At 37.1% G+C, this 18,455-nt stretch overlaps 1 protein-coding gene across 3 annotated transcripts in view; it reads right to left on the bottom strand.

The window, feature by feature from the left end:
* The window catches only part of Tmtc2 (transmembrane O-mannosyltransferase targeting cadherins 2), a 427,423-nt gene that overhangs the window by 148,972 nt on the left and 259,996 nt on the right, over window positions 1-18,455 (bottom strand). For all 3 annotated transcript variants that reach the window (XM_052165621.1, XM_052165622.1, XM_052165623.1), the window contains exons 5-7: window positions 13,487-13,572; window positions 12,802-12,986; window positions 11,390-11,468 (exon numbers count right to left, since the gene is read on the bottom strand). In XM_052165621.1, the coding sequence (XP_052021581.1) occupies window positions 11,390-11,468; window positions 12,802-12,986; window positions 13,487-13,572 (350 nt within the window). The remainder of the gene's footprint in view (window positions 1-11,389; window positions 11,469-12,801; window positions 12,987-13,486; window positions 13,573-18,455) is intronic.

An 18,455-nucleotide genomic window follows, 5' to 3' on the forward strand; every position in this document is an offset into this window, starting at 1 on the left:
ACCTAGGTATCCAGGCATATACCCAAAAGATTCTCCAACATCCCACAAAGACACTAGATAAACGATCTTCATAGCAGTTTTATTCATAATGGCCAGAAACTGGAAACAACCTAGATGTCCCTCCACTGAAGAATGGATAAAGAAAATACAGTCCACGCATACAATGGTATACTTACTATTCAGCTATTAAAATCAAAGGCATCATGAATTTTGCAGGCTAATGGATGGAACTTAGAATATGATCCTGAGGGAAGTAACCCCAAGCCAGAAAGACACATGTGGTATGAACTCACTTATAAGTGGACATTAGCCATAACGTGCAGAACAGCCATGCTACAATCCACAGACCCAAAGAAGCTGGGTAATAAGGAAGTCCTAAGGGAGGATGCATTAATGTCACTCAGAAGAGGAAACTAAATAATTATCATCGGAGGTGGACTGAGATTGTGAACTGGGTAGGGGAGGAGGCTAAGAGGGGAACACAGCAGATGGTGATCGGGTATGGGGAGAGGAGGGCAGGAGAGATTGGAAGTGAGAATGGAAATCACTGGGGGCAGAGGCAGGGATGGGATGCATCTCTGGTGAAAGGGGGATGAGAGTGGATACAGGAAGATTATGGGCGTGATCCTAGCCGAGAGTCTTACAGGAGAGGGAAGCAGAAATGAAAGTTGTCATTTCCTGTAGCTAGGCAGGACTTCCAGAGGGATAGAGGGGACATCTATCTACCCACCAAACCTTTAATCCCAAGTTTGTCTTGCCTACAAGATGTGTAGGAATAAAGATAAAGCAGAGACTCAGGGAACCACCAACATGTGACTGCCCCAACTTCAGACCCATCTCATGTGAGAGAGGCAACCCTTGACACGATTAATAATACTCTAATCTGCTTGCAGACAGAAACCTAGCATAACTGTCTCCTGAAAGGCTTCACCCAGCAGCGGATGGATGCAGTTGAAGAGATCCACAGAAAAACAGATCACAGAGTCAGATTGGTGTTGAATGAAAGGAAATCATTTTTGTTAAGGATGACCAGAAGAGTTGTATAAAATCAGCAAGAACCTGTCCAGAGTACTTCGAATCCTTATTCACAAGCAGGCAGACCCAAACAGTTTGAAACACAAGAATCAATGAACTCTAGACTATGTCGTTATTGATAGCCCAATAGTTAGTCTTTGCCTGGTTTGTTTAGATAAGTGACTTGTTAAGAGGAGAGGCATTATTTGCTCTACACCTGAACCTGATTTACCTAGGCCTGAAGCTTGCTTAGGGACATCCAAATCCCTTTTCTCTGTGAGTAAACCGGAAATAAATCTCGGTAATGAACTCAATCACTACATCATCACACAGAAAATCTTAATCTTATGAAAGAACCACCATTATGTCATTTTGTGTTTTTGAACAATGAAAAAGGAAAAATAGCCTTTGTTGCCTATTTTCCCTTGGGTACTATAAACATACTTTTTTCTGTTATTGTAGGTTAAAATTTATAGTCCTAGAGAACATGACTTAAGTAGCTTGTTTCTGACAATCTGTCTCTATTTCTTTCTTTATTGAACTCACTGAAGTTTCTTTCTTATGGACATTGCCTTTGGCAATTTTTAATATTTTTAATATTTCAGTCAAGCTTGAAAGATTGTGTGTGTACCATTCTCACTATTGAAAATGCTCTACTTGTGCTTTCTGTACACATTTAATCTTATTCATAATTATTTATTATTTATTTATTTATTGTTTGCTTTATGTCTTTTTAAATTTTCTTTAATTCTAATTTTATTTTTTTATTCTCTTTATATCCCAATCACAGCCCCTTCCCTCCTCTCTTTCCAGACCCACTCATACAAATTCCTTCACCTTCTCAGAGAAGAAGAACGCCCCTTGGGCATACCCTACGCTGGGCCATCTCATCCCAGCAGGACTAGGCATATCCTCTGCCACTGAGGCACAACCAGAAAGTCCAGTTAAGGGAAAAGGATCCAATGCAGGGAGGACAGACCTAGACAGGCCCCATTCCACTTGTTAGGGGACCCACATGAAGACCAAGCAGCACTTTTGCTGCAAGTGTGGAGGAGTCTAAGTCCAGCTCCTGCAGGCACCCTGGATTGTGGCCCAGTCTGTGAGACCCTATGGTCCCAGGCTAGCTGACTCAGTGGGTCTCCTTTTTGGTGTTCTTGATCCCTCCAGCTGGTTCAATTCTATCTCCTACCCCATAAGACTCCATTGACCATGCTATGTATCAATTTAGATTTTTTTTTTTTTTGCTAAGTATGTCAGAGCAGGGAACATGGAAAATTTTTTTAAGAACCTATGACAAATAGAATGATATGAGATTAATATGAATTACTGGGTGAGTTTAATTTGTAATTTTAATTTTCAGGGATTTATTTTCCATTTTATTTTATGTGTGTAGGTGTTTTACCTAGATGCATCTCTGTGGACCATGTGTACTGACCTAGGCTAGAAGGTCTGGTTATTATTTTTAATGTATTTATGCCACAAACTGATACTCTTCCTTGCTGGTGTGTGTGTGTGTGTGTGTGTGTGTGTGTGTGTGTGTGTGTATGACTATTCCCATGTGTACATTTTCCCAATCTTATTCAACAAAACAAAGCAAAAGGCATAAAAAAAAAAACCAAACAAATAAAATCATAGTCTAGTTGCCCCACATACTATAACCCTGACTGGAAATACTCAATGTTTATTGGAACGAAAAGGAAACAATTCACATGACTCCAAGAAGTGAGATTCCCTACTCTCCAATGACATATTTAACAGTTGGGACTGTTATAGAAGACCTGGAAGCAAACTCAAACATTTCTAGGTTTTAGACTCAGAGGTCTTAGGACTAGGTTAAACACAGGCCTAGCAATATTAAATTTTAGAGAATTCTTAAATCTTAAAATATAGCTCTTCGTCAAAGAAAATATACAAGGGTATGTAGAAGGGGACTGGGTATGTGTTACATTAGGTTTACCTAATCATCAAGACATGGGTTAAACTTCAGAAAAACCTTTAAAAGGTTCTAATTGGTAGTGTGAGGTTAAATACAGGAAACATGTGATGTGCTGTCAGAACTGAAGTTGGAAAGAAGCCAAGAGCCTGTGTCAATATTTCTCTCCTTACAAACAGAGCTCCTGAAATTCCTTAGGTTAATCAATCTTCTTTCTACTTTCAAGGAAATAAATCATAAAAATAATCAATCCAATTGAATTAGGAACAATCATAGTCAATGTTCAGAACCTTCAAAAATTAGGCTGTGTGTGTGTCTATGTGCGCATGTGCTTATGTCTTGTATATGATGAGTGAGGTGAAAATCCTTCTCTTGAGAATACAGACCCCTTTGGAATTATGTACTACTGAAATACTTGAAAAGAAAAAAGAAAAAAAGAAAGAAGGAAGGAAGGAAGGAAAGAAAGAAAGACATGCAGAGAGGTGTTAACTAGTATTTTAAAACAAAACAAGATCAGAAAAAAAGGGAGAAAGAAAATGTGTATTAGCATGAGAAGAAATAACCCATGTAACTAAGAAACAGGGCTAAAATAGTTTCAAGAAAATGAGTGTGCTAACATGTTGAAACAGTTGCTTGCGACTAGGAAGCTTCCAAAAGAAAAGCCATAGACCTAAGGGAATTTATCATTATGCTTAAATTTGATGAAGCAGGAGAAGAAATGTGAATGAAAAGATGATTGTTAGAAAGTCATGAAGACCATCTATCTGACGTCTGCTCAACCTCTTCTGTGGGAACTTCAACACACATGGGGTTCAATGGTAGTAAAAGAAATTAAGGTTAAAATAAAATGTGTTACTAATTCTCTGTTGTATGTACATTTGTGTGTATTTTTCAAAATAGATTGAAAAATGCTGTTTTGCTGGTGCATGACAAATACAGAGGGGGACATTCTCAGCCAACCATTGAACTGAGCACAGGGTCCCCAATGGAAGAACTAGAGAAAGGACCCAAGGAGCTGAAGGGTTTTACAGCACCACAGGAGAAACAAAAAAATTGAACGACTCAGTACACCTGGAGCTCCCAGGAACTAAACCACCAAACAAAGAGTATATATGGAGGGACCCATGACTCCAGATGCATATGCAGCAGAGGATGGCCTTGTTGGACATCAAAGGGAGGAGACACCCTTGGTCCTGAGAAGGCTTGATGCCCCAGTATAGGGAAATGCCAGGACAGGGAAGCAGGAGTGGGTGGATGGGTGAGCAGGGGGAGAAGGGATGGGTTAGGGGATTTTCAGGAGGATGGCAGCCAGGAAGCAGACATTTGAAATGTAAATAAAGAATATATCTAATAAAAAAAGTTGTTTTGTTCATAAAAATCTCATTTAACTTGCCCAGAGATTTTGGTTTTGAGTTCTAATTTCATCTACATGGATAGAGAACACTGACATGAATAAAGAAAATAAAATGTGCAAAAGAAAAGGACAGCATTTTATCCAGACACCATGTTAATTATGAAAAGGATTTGAAGGTTGTTGTAGAATCTTATCCTCAAGTAGTCAATTACAATAGGATGAGTGCTAAGCTTCTTCTATACTGTAGTCATTAATATAAATGCAATTTATATTACAGATAAAATATTCTACTGTATAAATAAATATTACTTGTTCAGGAACATACATGAAACACATATCTCTAAAGCCACTTTTAAATTTTAAAAATATTTTATGGCACCCTTTTGATTTACTGTACTTTTAACAGACTTAAAGATGAAGAGAGGTACCCCATAGTTCTGCCTTTGAAGTTCTCTCTTCTAAATACATGCAGCACTAACTTCTTATTTCTTTGACCTGACTTTTCAAGATAGTAATTTTTCCACATACTGTGCTTATTTAGAAAAGTTACATCACACTCTGCATATTTTAGCATGCCATATCTTGAAAATATAATGAATTTTACAGCTAAAATAGCTATTCAACTTATGAAATACAGCCCAACCTATATTTACCACTGGGTAAAAGATTCTCTCCATGGCTGCTATTCCGAAAAAGATTTTAAAATATACTTTTTTCTTATTTACACATCAGAAAACTGTCTTTATTTTAGTTTGGTTTATTTTTGAAACAATACATTTTCAAATATTTTGTAACTTTTAGGGAATCAGAGAATATGAAGTCTATAAATACATATTAATTTGAGTGTGCTCATTTCCTTATACCTTGATTTTTAAATAAAAACAATCAAGCTTCATTCCTTTCCTTTACCACAAAACTGGCAAAGGTATGAATTAATGTAACAGGTGGGCTTGTGTGGTTTTAATGGCAATGAAATATAATCAACTGTCTCATATCATATTTCCAGGAAAACAAGTGATATTGAGACCTTAGCAAGATCCTTAAGCAGACACACTATTGACATGCAAGTGTTCAGACTCCCCAAAGGGACTATATATCTTGCTGTCCTATGTTTAATTGAAACTTTAAACAAAATATATTACCTATTTAATGTACCTGAACTGGATGCTGCCCTTTGTAGTGTACAGAATAATGCCTGGCAAATTGCAGGTTGAAACCACAGGACACAATGTGGATGGCATACAAAGCAGAAAAATAAGAAGGAAACGTTAACCTCCTGAAGTGAAGGGTAAAATGGACATCTCTAGTTTCCTATTCATAAATTTTGTAAGTTTCTAGTATTGATACACAGCCAAAAGTCTGTTACGTCTCCCATCTTGTTGGTACCTGAGTAAATTTTTTAATTTCTCTCAATTCTACATTTGTTTTTACTTATCTCAAGGAAATTAGAGCATTCTTTGGGGGGGTCATAGAGATTAATACCTAATCCAATTATATATTATATAATCATGATTGATTCGGAATGACATACAGATTCTCAACAAAGCCAATGGGTCAGTCGTAAGAAAATCTCCAGAACTGCAAATAGGAAAGCAGGTGGTGAAAAGCAGCTGAACAGTGCTGTATTGTCAATGCTTCTACTTGAAAGATGGAAAGTTCTAATCTTCCTACAGCCCCTTCCCAGTCAGCCTGGTCAGTTTGTTGAACGATTCTCTTAAGACAACCTAGTCATAGATCATTAGCCGTGGAGAACATCAGAAGAAAACAATACTATGAATATTCTCTGAATATATGGAACCAAAAAGCTGGATACCAAAGAGATGAGAGAAGGGGGAAGACAGAGAGAAATGATAAGCAAAGAGAAAAAGATAGAGAGAAAGAAGCTAGGCATTAAGCTGTGAATATGAATTTTTTTAAAATGAACTTAAAACATACACCGGTATAGGAGACTAAGTGGGAAATGAACTTTTTATCCAAATTCTACCACATGAACTCAGTATATGATTAACATATTTCAGGAAAACTTAGAATGAATCATAAGTGATAGTGTCTGGCTTTTGACATGAGAAGTTACATTATGATGCTCCTTTTGAAGCTGTTTTGTTTTGTTTTATGTAGATGATAGCCTAAAGGCACTGAGAGCTATTGTGGCATATAACTCTTTCAAACCAAAAGTTTCCTTCTCGAAAATAGAATTCTAAAATGTGTACAAATGTTCTGCACCAAAATTTTCTCTAATAAACTAACCATAAGTCCTTTCACTCTGTTCCTTTCACGCTCTGTGAATACTTCAATAAAATGGAGATTCAACTCTCATAACTACATGGCTACTTTTAGGAGCCAAAAACTAAAGCAAATGGTTTCTGTCTGCTAGAGATTTGTTACCTCATGTCAGAAAAAAAAAGTTCCTTGCATTTGAGACTTAGATGAAAGACAAGTGTCTATAAAACAAACAAAATCAGTAATCAACAGAAATAGTCCAAGCACTATTGACAAAACCAATGGCTAACGAGACAGTAAAGAGCAAAAAGACCTGATCAGTGAGTTGACTGAAAAAGCTAGGTAATTTTTTCTTGATGATATATGCATAAGGCATATTACTAAGATACATGGCTTTTAGAGCAAAGGATATTGTGAATATGTATAGTGCCCCCAGGACCACAGTGGAGAGTCCTAAGCCATGTTGTTCTTATTTATTTTCTTGTTACACTCAGCACAGTGCTTTAAATAATCCTAATTATTCCACCAGTGATTATAGACCTCACTGGCTAGACTGTGAGCTTGCATTCTCTCTTACTCCAAGCAACAGACTGTATTACCAAAATGAAATGGACTAAATCACTTGTATAATTAAACTAAACAATCACTTTGCATTGAGAATGCAAAGTAATTTTATTTTCAAGAGTAAATAGCCTTAAAATGACCTGTGGGATTGGAAAGAGCTCAAACTGATAGGAAAACAATAAGAACTACCAAATTAATTGAGCTTTCTATAATCCTTTAGAATCACTCAACAGCAGTACTGAATCAGAGATGGATGTTTTAGAGGATGAAGAGGAGCCAGAAGGTGCTACCAATTATTCTGTGCTGAAATCTTTTTGTGCTGCATATTTAAAGTATGAGTTATTAATCACAAATATGTAGGTGTCATATTCTTCACATTTAAATGTTTTCACTTTTGCTTATTTTTTAACAGATCAGTTGTCAATCTAGTAGTAGGGAATAAGGGCCGGAGGATCTTGCAAAGGAAAGAGTGAACCAGTTTCAGTGACACCAAATGGGTACACAGAAAAGCTCTGAATTTAAAATCAAGAGATTATGTTTCTGACCCTAATAGAAGCTGCAATCGCAACCTTTGAATTTGATTCTTAAAGAGGTAATTTCCTCCCTTGGAAAATAAAATTGATTATGTTGTTAGGATGTTTAGGACCCAAGTGATGCTACATGATACTGTTATTCACCTAATGTTTCAGGGATAAAGGAAAAGAAATGAGATCTAATGCATACCCACAATGGCTGCCAGAATAAAAGAGAGGTTTGATTAAGAATAGAGGGAAAATACATAATAATGGAGGGGGGGTTAGGTCTGCTGTAATTACTTGTATTCTTTCACTTTCAGTTATTATAGACAATATTATTCAGTTATCATAGACATTTCCAGCTATTTTAGACAATATTAAAGGTAGGATTTTTATTACAGTTGCTGAGAAAAATGAGGACATGGGCTATAAAGAAAATGCAACAATTACTTGAGTTTTTTTTTTTTTTTGAACTAGACCTTTGATACATCCAAGCCTCTAGCTCTGAAAATAATTTCATCTATTGAATAATATTTTCTCTACTATGTGGAAAAAGATCTAACACTAAATACAAGCATCAACTCTTGAAAGTAGGAGCCCCTATAGAAATGGTATTATGGTGGAAGGCCACTTTATAAACTTTGTCCCAAATCTGAAATCCAGGCCAATATTTTTACATCCTTATTTTAATCAACTTTAAAATGGGTGCTATGATAACAACTAGCTTATGAACACAAACACAAAATCAATCCAATGAAGTAGCTTATCAGGCATACTAATCCTAGAAATTGTCAAAAATAACCTGAAGGTATGTTTTCTGATTTCAGAGACTGCCCTACACTGTACTTGAATTGCCATTTAGCACAACTTACTGTCTCAAGAGGCAAGTGAGTCCCACAAAAGTAAAAGTAATAGATTAACTACTGTTGAATAATCATAGTAAGATTAAGTAAAGAATAGTAAAAATTTAGTAAAATATGGAAAACTGGATTCAAGGAACATGTTAATCAGCCCTGATCTGAATAATAATAAAAGTGAGAAATATGTTCATCTGGTATTGAAAGCCAGCGAGAAGGCAAGCAGTGCAATGTCGTAAAATATTCAAAGGAAAGGGAAAAAATATAAAGGACTAGCTAGAATTTTTTAATACTACCTCAGTTAATTGATTAAAACAAAATTCCAATATAGTTGTATTTTTACATGCATTACATTATCTCTACTATATTCTGAAGCAAAGAAAAATTAGAACACACACACACACACACACACACACACACACACACACACACAAATTACAAATAATGCCTGTATTGTAAGAACAGGAGCCTGTGCATATAAGTGCTCAGGGGTGGTGGCGGCCCAGGGGGGTAGATGAATGAGGCATGTAAAAATTGAATACTTGCTGACTGAATCTAGCCAGACATTATAATCCATCACTGATCCCTAAAGGGCACTAATAATATGTAAATGTGTGAATCAGAAAACACAGTGAAGGCTGTTGATAAACTTGATAGGATAATCAGCACATGCTGACAGACTAATGAAACTGATGAACTGATAGGGCGCCTTATCTCCTCGGCCATTTTTTTTCCTTGTCAAATGGAGGCTAATCAAAATGTATTAGGAGTTAAAGCAAACACTCGGGGGATTTAACCCATTTGATTAGGAGGTGAATTCACTCTCAGAGAAAATTATAGTTTCCTGAACAAGCGAAACTATAAAACCTGACCAGCTGACAGAGCTTCACATAAAATCAAACAGAAAGAAGGCAGCTACCGTAATTACAGACAGAATCTGGTATTGGAAATTATATTAGGGTCTTCCTGTAGAAAATTGTCAGGGATATTTCAGAATCTGAGCAAAGAGACTACCTCCTTCCATAATAGGAACTAACACAAAGAGCCAGACAATGGCTCCAGGGACACATTTATCTTCTGCCTGTGAAGGTTCCGTCTCCATGTAACCAAAGGAGAGGCAGGTCCCAAGGTACAAGCTCAATTCTCAATCCAATTTATTTGCATAAAATAATTGAATGGATTTTCTGAAATCACAAACTGTTGAGAATATTAGCCACAAAGCAATAAAGAGATCACATACCGTTTGTCACCAAGGAACTTGAAACCTAAACCCAATTTCTTATTTGACAATTGATTAAAAACTGGGCTCTACAGTTATGAATAAAATAAAAGTAAAATCACTCTGCTTCTTTAGATAAGGTTTGAGAAAACAACCCTTCCAGTATTGGCTCCATTACGAAAATATCATGCCTTAAAATGGGAAGGGATAGCAAATCCACCCAGTCTAGGCACACGTGATATTCCTGTGTACATTTCATTCATGTGGACAGAGGGTAAAATGCTTGAAAGTAAAAGGCACTGTTTTTAACTTAATAAAAGCTTGAAGGCAAAAGTATATTAAATGAAGCCAAACGTTACCATGGTGGAATTATCTCAGAGATGACTAAGAAATACCCAGTATCCTTTATGATATGAGCATTCAATCACTTTAATGAGCGCTAGACCAACTGGAGGTGGGTCACCCAAAGACATAGAACTTTACTAACCTCTTCCAAGTAAGATTTTCTTCCTTGTTTACTGAAAGCTTATATTGTGCCTCATCCCATCTCTTCATTGGATCTATACTTCTTGTCGTTTAAGAAAAGACTATAATTTTTTTTTTCAGATACACATTTTGAAGTCATGGAGCATTTGAGACTGGGTAAATATACAACCACCCATCAAGTATCAAATTTTTCAAATCATATTATTTACAATGACTATAATAAGCCTGTTCATTCTACTGCCTAATCATACTTAGTTCTTATATACAAGGGAAGTCTAGAAAAATCAAAGGACTTAATCACATTTAATGAATGGAGAGTATGAGTTTGAAAATTCTGCTCTGGAAAAAAAAAGAAATATTTGATTTGAAGACAACAGCAATCCGACAATTCCTGGAAAGTGTTTGCTAACTTATCACAAGGCTACTTAGACTACATGTAATTTTTCCCCCAAGAATCTCATGCTGAACAGGTAGTTTATAATTGTATTTACCATCAAAAATCTATGGCTACAATTTCTAGAGCAGTAATGGATTAACTACAGGTGATGAGAGCTTGGTTAGAATTTCCAGACCTTTATCTTCTGAAGCCACAAAAAAATATCCATGTCCTAGGTTTATATGAATTTTGACTGGTAGAAAATTAAGCAGATTACTTAACACAAAAAATAAATAATCATAGTTGCATATTTTCCATGATCCCAGACTCACAGAGTACTAGTACTCTGAAAAAAATCTACAAGGACACAAGGCCTCATCTATGAAAGCAATGCAAGTGGGCTTGGATATTCTCACCTTTTACATGCACCAAAGTTCATTAATCTCTACATCACTACAGGATAAGTACTGGCAATCTTCTGATTAAGTAATAATATTCTAAAAGTTTTATAAATTTGATAAATTCATTGAAATAAACATATATTCTATACATGCCTAAATATAACTGAAAAATTAAATGTAAGTGCAAGATATTTCCTTCTTATTCCCTAGAGTTTCAGTAGTCCTTGGTACCAAAATGATATGGGCTTCCCTTGCAAAACTATGGAATTTGGCAAACTTCATTAGCCTCTGTCATGCCAGATAATAGCTCTGGCACAATCTGGACGATGCACCATGGGCACAGTGCTCTGTGTCTACTAATAAGACAGTAGAAATCCACTGTACACAAACACAGGTTCTTCCTTCTCTGCAAATCCTGGAAAATCAATGAAAACAATAGGCAGTACTTACCCATCATGTTGTACAGGCTCTGAGGGGCAAACTGCCTTGGCATCTTCTGAATTGCTTCCCTATATACACTCAGGGCTTCCTAATTTAAGGAACAAAAAGAATGATAAATCATCATTAGAGGACAGGGATAGTCACAGTAAGTAACATTCATACCATTTCTCCAAAGCTAAAACTACCGATTGCTGTTTCTGAATGTTTCCCTAGAGGAAAATAATTGAGCTGTTCTTTGATGTCACACCACCTTCATTTCACAAGTGAAAACATTCCAGTGAGGAATGCCATGTGAAAGTTTAGCTTAACAAGGAGCTGAATGTTGGCCAAGGCTCTTTTAATATAAATTTCCCACTTCATACAGTTTACTCAACAAGAAGAGCTAAAAAACATTCATACTTGGAAGTGACTCATTAGTCACCTCAAGTCAATGGCTGCTTTAACTCGAGGTAGAAATAAAGTGCCAACAAGCAAATAAATCTTCCTACCAACGAGAGTCACTGAAACTGTTCAATGAAATTGTTCTAGAAGGTTCATCTTTTCCCTCATATTGCAGTATTAAGGTTATGTGGGTGGGCTGGGGGAGGGGACACCTGTCTCAATAGAGTACAGTTTAGAAGATGAGGGAGAACAAAATGCTATGCAGGCATGGTGGCGTGGTTTGAATAGGTATGGCCCCCCTAGACTCATGTGTTTGAATGCTCAGTCCAGAAGTAGCACTATTTAGGAGGTGTGGCCTTGTTGGAGTAGGTGTGTCACTGGGGGTAGGAAGGTGGGCTTTGAGGTGTCCTATGCACAGTCACTGACCACTGTGGAGGAGAGTCCCCTTCTGCTTGGGGATGAACATGTAGGACATTCAGCTCCTTCTCCAGCACCATGTCTGCAGCACACCACTGTTCTCCCCAGCATGATTATAACGGACTAAACATCTGAATCTGTAACCCAACCCGAATTAAATACTTTCCTTGCCTTGCCTTGGTCATGGTGTCTCTTCATAGCATAAAACCCTAACTAGGAAACATGGTGTCATCAGTAAAGTCGTTGAGGGTGGGTTACTTAGTTTCCTAGACAGTATCTTATTTCTTCCTCTATCATTAAAGATACTTTTTATTTAATTGTTGTTTAATTAAGGAAATTAGCTAGCATTTGGATAAAGTTACATGCTTAATATAGTGAATACAAGAAATACCTTTTTTAAGAAAAATACCAAACACTGAGTAAAAGGATAATGATTCTAGAAACTGTATCTGGTGAACACCATGTGTGCCTTCCCCTATCCAACAGTCACAACACCTAACAACATAAAGTAGAATGTAAACATGTTGGCTTCTCAAAAGGCTGCCATGGCCCCAGTGAGGAGGCTGTAGGTTAGAAACCACTGAGACTATATCAGGACAGGAGGGTAAGGAGGTATGGCAGACCTCATAGTGTCCTTGCTCGTGATAGAGTTTCCCAAGGTTGTACAGACAGCTGGTGACAGAACTCTTATGTGCATGGGGATCCTTCAGGTTCTCATCTGGAATCTCAGAACACTTGAGGAATGTCCGCCGGGCTTCCTCTGTCTTCCCTTGGTTCATAAGAATAATACCGGTATTTAAATAGGCAGCTGAGAAGAGAAAGCATAAATGGAAGCATGAGCTGATAGGCAAGTTCGCCAGAGATACACTGGATATTTCCAAATGTTCCAAAGGACATTTCTTATCTTTTTTTTTTAAATCATTAATTATGTATGGAACAAGCACAGTATCAATAATGGTAACGATAACCCCAAGTATTACTAAAAAGGTAATTGTCTTTTTGTTCACATGAACCCCAAAGATTTTTAGCTCAAAAGCTAGTTAAATAAAAAAAAAAGAGCTATTAGAATACTTGGCAAAAAATAAAATGAAAATGGCATTGAAGCGATTCGAAGAGAGAGAGGAAGAGAGAGAGACTGAGATTTGTCAATATTAGCAAGTATTGGGGTGGGGTATAAAAATATTAGCAAGTATTTAGAAATAAGAATATCACACACCATACTTTCCCCCAAAAGGCTTTAATACAGAGAGACAATTTCTACAATAAAAGGAAAGACTTCAAGTATTCCAATACTTCCATACTACTTACAAGCCAGGGTAGGCCTGCTCCCGACGGCCAGTTCGTAATAATGGAGAGCTTCTGCAAACCTGCTGTTCTCCTGAAGCAGCAACCCTCTGCATGAGGAAAAGAGAAATCCTGAGAGGGGCTGCTTTACTGTACAGAAAACCACACATTTCCCTTTTATATTCCAAAGGTACAAATGGTCAACAGCCCAATAAAAATGCTGACCTTGCTTCATAAAACTAAGTTCTAAATGGAAGGAAATGATTTCTCAGGAGGGACAAAAATCCTACACAGGTATCAGTGGACCCTTGTTCCAGGAGAAAGTATTAAGATGGATTTCCAAAGAGACTTCTGCATCCCATAAATGTTCCCCTATCCAGATTTATTCCCCTCCCACTCAAATTGCTAGCCACCTGAATCTCTGTTTGGAGCACACACACCTTCTCATTGCTTCACCACAGGAAATCTGTGGAAGGCAGGGATATATACACAGAAATATGAGATGCCTCCCTCCTTAGCTGTTGCTTGGGAAATATTTGCCCATGACTCTCCAACAGGCAAAAAGCTAAAAGCAGTCTGACTCAATGGTTAAGACAGAGTCAGATGCAGTAATAAAATAAAGAGGTAAAACAGAAGGCCAGCTATGTCCATGCTTCTTCGAATTTGGTCAAATAAACTGGAATTTTAGAATACTGTGCAAATTTTATTCTACTAGGCAGAAACACACCTTCTCCAGACCCTCAGACTCTTGGGACATCTCCACGAGGTGCCTTAAATAGTACCCACATGTCTTAACCAAGCCATTCAAAACCCTGCCTTTATGACATAATTGAAAATCAATTACAACATTTCTAGGAAAATAAGATGTCAGGAAACTGAGCTAATTAGAAAGCTCTCCCAAGGGCTTTGGTCTAGGCTCCCTTCACTGGCTAACAGTAAGTATTGTAAAGACAGAAGGCACATCTATTGGGCCGACAACCACTCTTATTGATGCCAATCACAGGCTCAGCTCGGCAGCTTGCTTAGCTATTGAATGAGAAGTAAAATGGAGGTCTGAGAAAAAGCTATTGTCATGAACATCATTTTGTTAGGAATGCCAGACTGTCTGCCAAGGGCTCCTGAGTAAGGAATCTGTGAACCTCAATGGTGCTCTGCTGGCCTGTAATGAGACCTTTCAAAGATGGGGCATGGTGCGAGGAGGTAAATTCTTTTTCACTGCCTTGCAGTGCTAATGTCATTCTCCTAGGTTAAGTTTTGAAGAGATTAGTTATTTCAAAATTAAACAAATTAACAAAAACAACAACAACAAAAAAAACCCCAAGTCTGCTGTTCCCATGTATGGCTTCATGTATCACCATGTGATCTATCCAGTTAATGTAGACTGCCCTCTTTATCTTTTTTAATCTTTTTCCCTAGATTCCATCTTCCCTTAGATTTGGTATTCCATTTTTCTCAACCTTCTTCCATTTGTGGAACCATGCTTTGCAGACTGAAAACCCTTGCTACTTCTTCATTCATATACTGATATATGGTAAGTTGGCGTCCAACAATAGTTTGCTTCTTCATAAAGTGTGCCTATCATGATGCATCAATGCGGCTTGGACTGGAGCTAATTGCCTTCACCACTGAAGTAATGATCACTCTCTGACACCCAGATGTTTCCATCAGCTGATTGCACCAAGTCAATCTAGGAGCTCAGTGGAATTTCCAAAACCAAAACATCTAAAATGTTAAGATTGTCTCCGGCTCAAAAATAAAACAGAGATCTGATAAATGAATAAAATTGAAAAAAGAAATCCTTCCTCTCCTTAGATTTACAGCATCAGACCAGCTCCTAAAATCAGAAACCTGATTATCATTCCTCCTCCCTCCTTGTTTTTCACAGTTACAAGGTTGGTAAAGTCTCCAGAGCCACTGACATTAGTAAGGAATAACTCTTCACTCGTTATCATTATAACTCTGTCAGAAGCCTTTTTAATCTTTTCTATCGCCTGAGTAACTGAAAAGATCACTAATTAGTCTCTACATAATTACATTTCTAAAGGGAAAATATGCTATTAGGATAAATGAAGTGAACTTGTTTGGGACATGCATGGATCTGACTCTGTGCCTAAAGACCCTCTCTGTGCCTAAAGACCCTCTCTACGCCTCAAGACTGATGTACTTGGACACATGGGATTGGCTATGCTGATACCTTATATACTGTCACTTTCCAACACATAAAATACATACAGAATAGAGAATAGCATGCAGTGTGATAATAACTTTCACAATCATGTCACGGTTCACAAAAGTTGTAAGGAGTGAGTTCAAGTCACATGGCTACCATGACTGATTTCCAAGAATGTAAGGATTTCACTGCACAACATTTCACCATGTTATGTATGTTTCAAACATAACCACGATTCAAATATACAAAGAAAATAGCAGTTACACAATCCAGGTAACATCTTTAAAGGCTAGTGAACAGACAAACACAAAAATATTAAAAACACTGTCATCAACCTGATGTTACATAGGAAGAAAGGAGATTTGAAGAATTAACTAACTGGGGGGATTTAGTTAAAGGAAACAAAGCTAGAATTAGGCACAGTTTCTCTGAAAATGAATCCCATGTTCAAAGTGGGATAGAGTGAGACAGACATTTAATCTGGTACACTGAAGAATGAAGTAGGAGGGTTAAGAGATTAGTGCCATCCTGGGCGATATACTGAATGTTAGGAGAGTCTGTGCTACATGAAACAAAATACAATATAAAAAATCTGCAAGTTACCAAGGGAGAAATGTATTCAATAGTCCTCCAAAGCTATCCGCCTAAGAACCACAACAATGGCCAGCACCCTATGATAGCCCCAAGAATGCAATAGTGGCATTTATATCTTATAGATACCATCAGTCAGTTATTTATTTGGACTTAATGTCTTCTTAATAAGAAGGAAGTCATGGCTACTACCACAAAACTAGCTAATTTCCTGTGGGTGGTAATGCCATAGAGCTAAGAGGAAACCATCACTGTCCCTGTCCTAAACCACATCCAAAATGTATTCCAAATTGTATCTTTATACCCACAGAGATGTATAGCTCTTACACCTTGTTAATGAAGTTTCTTTTAGTGGCAGACAGGGACCATTAAATACATCTAAAACTGGTCACAGTGCAGAAGACATCTGACCATGGGGTTCCCCAAGCCCAAATGAAATATCCACAAAACATGGGAGGGCACAGAGGAACAGGAAATACAAGAGACAGAGGGGGAAATATCTGCTATAAAGTAGTGTCTTCTAGATACTGTAGGGAAGCTGCATCCATGAAATTTAAACCATACCAACCCCTAAACAAGACCTGTTCAGTGCCAGCACCAACTGTCATGCCAGTGTGGAGAGGGGCAAATCTCACAAGAGCCAAGCCCACAAAACCTCACAAACAGCTTTTGAAAATTAGGTGCTGCTGAGAAAGGAAAATACAGCCTTCTCTATCACCCGAAGTGGTAACACTAATGAGCTCATTAGGTTACTGATATAAACATGAAACTGTGTTTGTGTGTCTAACAATGATTACAGCCTAATGAATTTAAGAGCCAGTGGAAGTAGAGTCCTGAGAGTTGGAAGTGAAAGATGTAGGGTGAAATGAGATTTTTTTTCTTTAAAAAAGTCAAAAAAAAAAAAAACCCCATGCATAGTCTTGATGGAAGAAGAAAAATGACAAAAATATTCTAGATACATATAGAATATCTTAACACTTTGCTCTAAAACTCAAATTTTGTGTAACTCGAGCTTGCCTTGATATGCTAAAAAGGAATCTGTCATCTTGAAATTTCATATTGATTTTAGACCCATCCTAAAAAAAATGGGTAATTGCAGGCCACATTTACAAAACCTACAATTTGCTGTGTTAAAAATATATAGTAGATAGACTGAAATCCCTCCCGGTGCATTGGCTGCAATGATCCTAGTAGCTACACTCATTCAGCATGTACAGCATGCCAAGCAGTTTACATTGTAAGCAATGACAATCTTCCAAGGCATGTTAGTACAGCTGACCCTGTTTTATCCATGAAGTATCTTAGGCAAGATATCTAACATTTATCTCTCTCTGTCTCTATGTATTTATGAATCTATCTATGGTTCTATCTGTCTATCTATCTATCTATCTATCTATCTATCTATCCATCCATCCATCCATCCATCCATCCATCCATCCAACCATCTATCTATCTATCTGACACAGGGTTACACAATGTAGCTCAGGTTGGCCTCTTGTTCACTATGTAGCCCATTCTTGCCTTGGGGTCACAAACATCTGCCTATCTCAGCTTCCTGTGTGCTGGTAGTAAAGGCATTCACCACCACATGAGCTACATAAGAAGATATTAACTAAGTAACATACAAAGAACTGTACAAACATTGACAAGTATATCAAAATGTAAGCCCAGCAGTCTGCAAATAATTGAAGATTTGGACTATACTTGATTATTCACTCCAAAAACTTTTTCATGGCTGTTAAAATTGATGACATAGGATGTTTATATACTGGCCATGTGAATAGACTATTCTAGCTTATATATATTCTAGCTTCTATATATATTTAATAGGCTACCCTACTAGAATATAGCCATAAATAGTTTTATAGATACTATGCAAATTTGTCTTATAAGCAACTGAACTGACTCTTGGTATGTAATAACACAAGATTAAAATACTGTATGTGAGTGATAGAGATGCAACACACACAAACACACACACACCAGCAGCAGCAGAAGCAGCAATAATAGGATGTTCTCTCTTAAGCTTCATCAATGTTATTTATTTATTTATTTATTTATTTATTGCTACTGACAATTCTAAGAATTACCAAATGTGTCTGTAGAATTTCTTCCCTGAGAAAGTTTTATCCATCATTTCCTCTAAGTACCTTTCTTCTAAAATAATACTTAAAAAATAATCCCTGTAGTAAAGAACTTGATTCATAAAAAACAGTCAAAGGAGTTAGTACA

The sequence above is a fragment of the Apodemus sylvaticus genome, chromosome 20 (genome assembly GCF_947179515.1).
Source record: "Apodemus sylvaticus chromosome 20, mApoSyl1.1, whole genome shotgun sequence".
NCBI classification, from domain to species: domain Eukaryota; kingdom Metazoa; phylum Chordata; class Mammalia; order Rodentia; family Muridae; genus Apodemus; species Apodemus sylvaticus.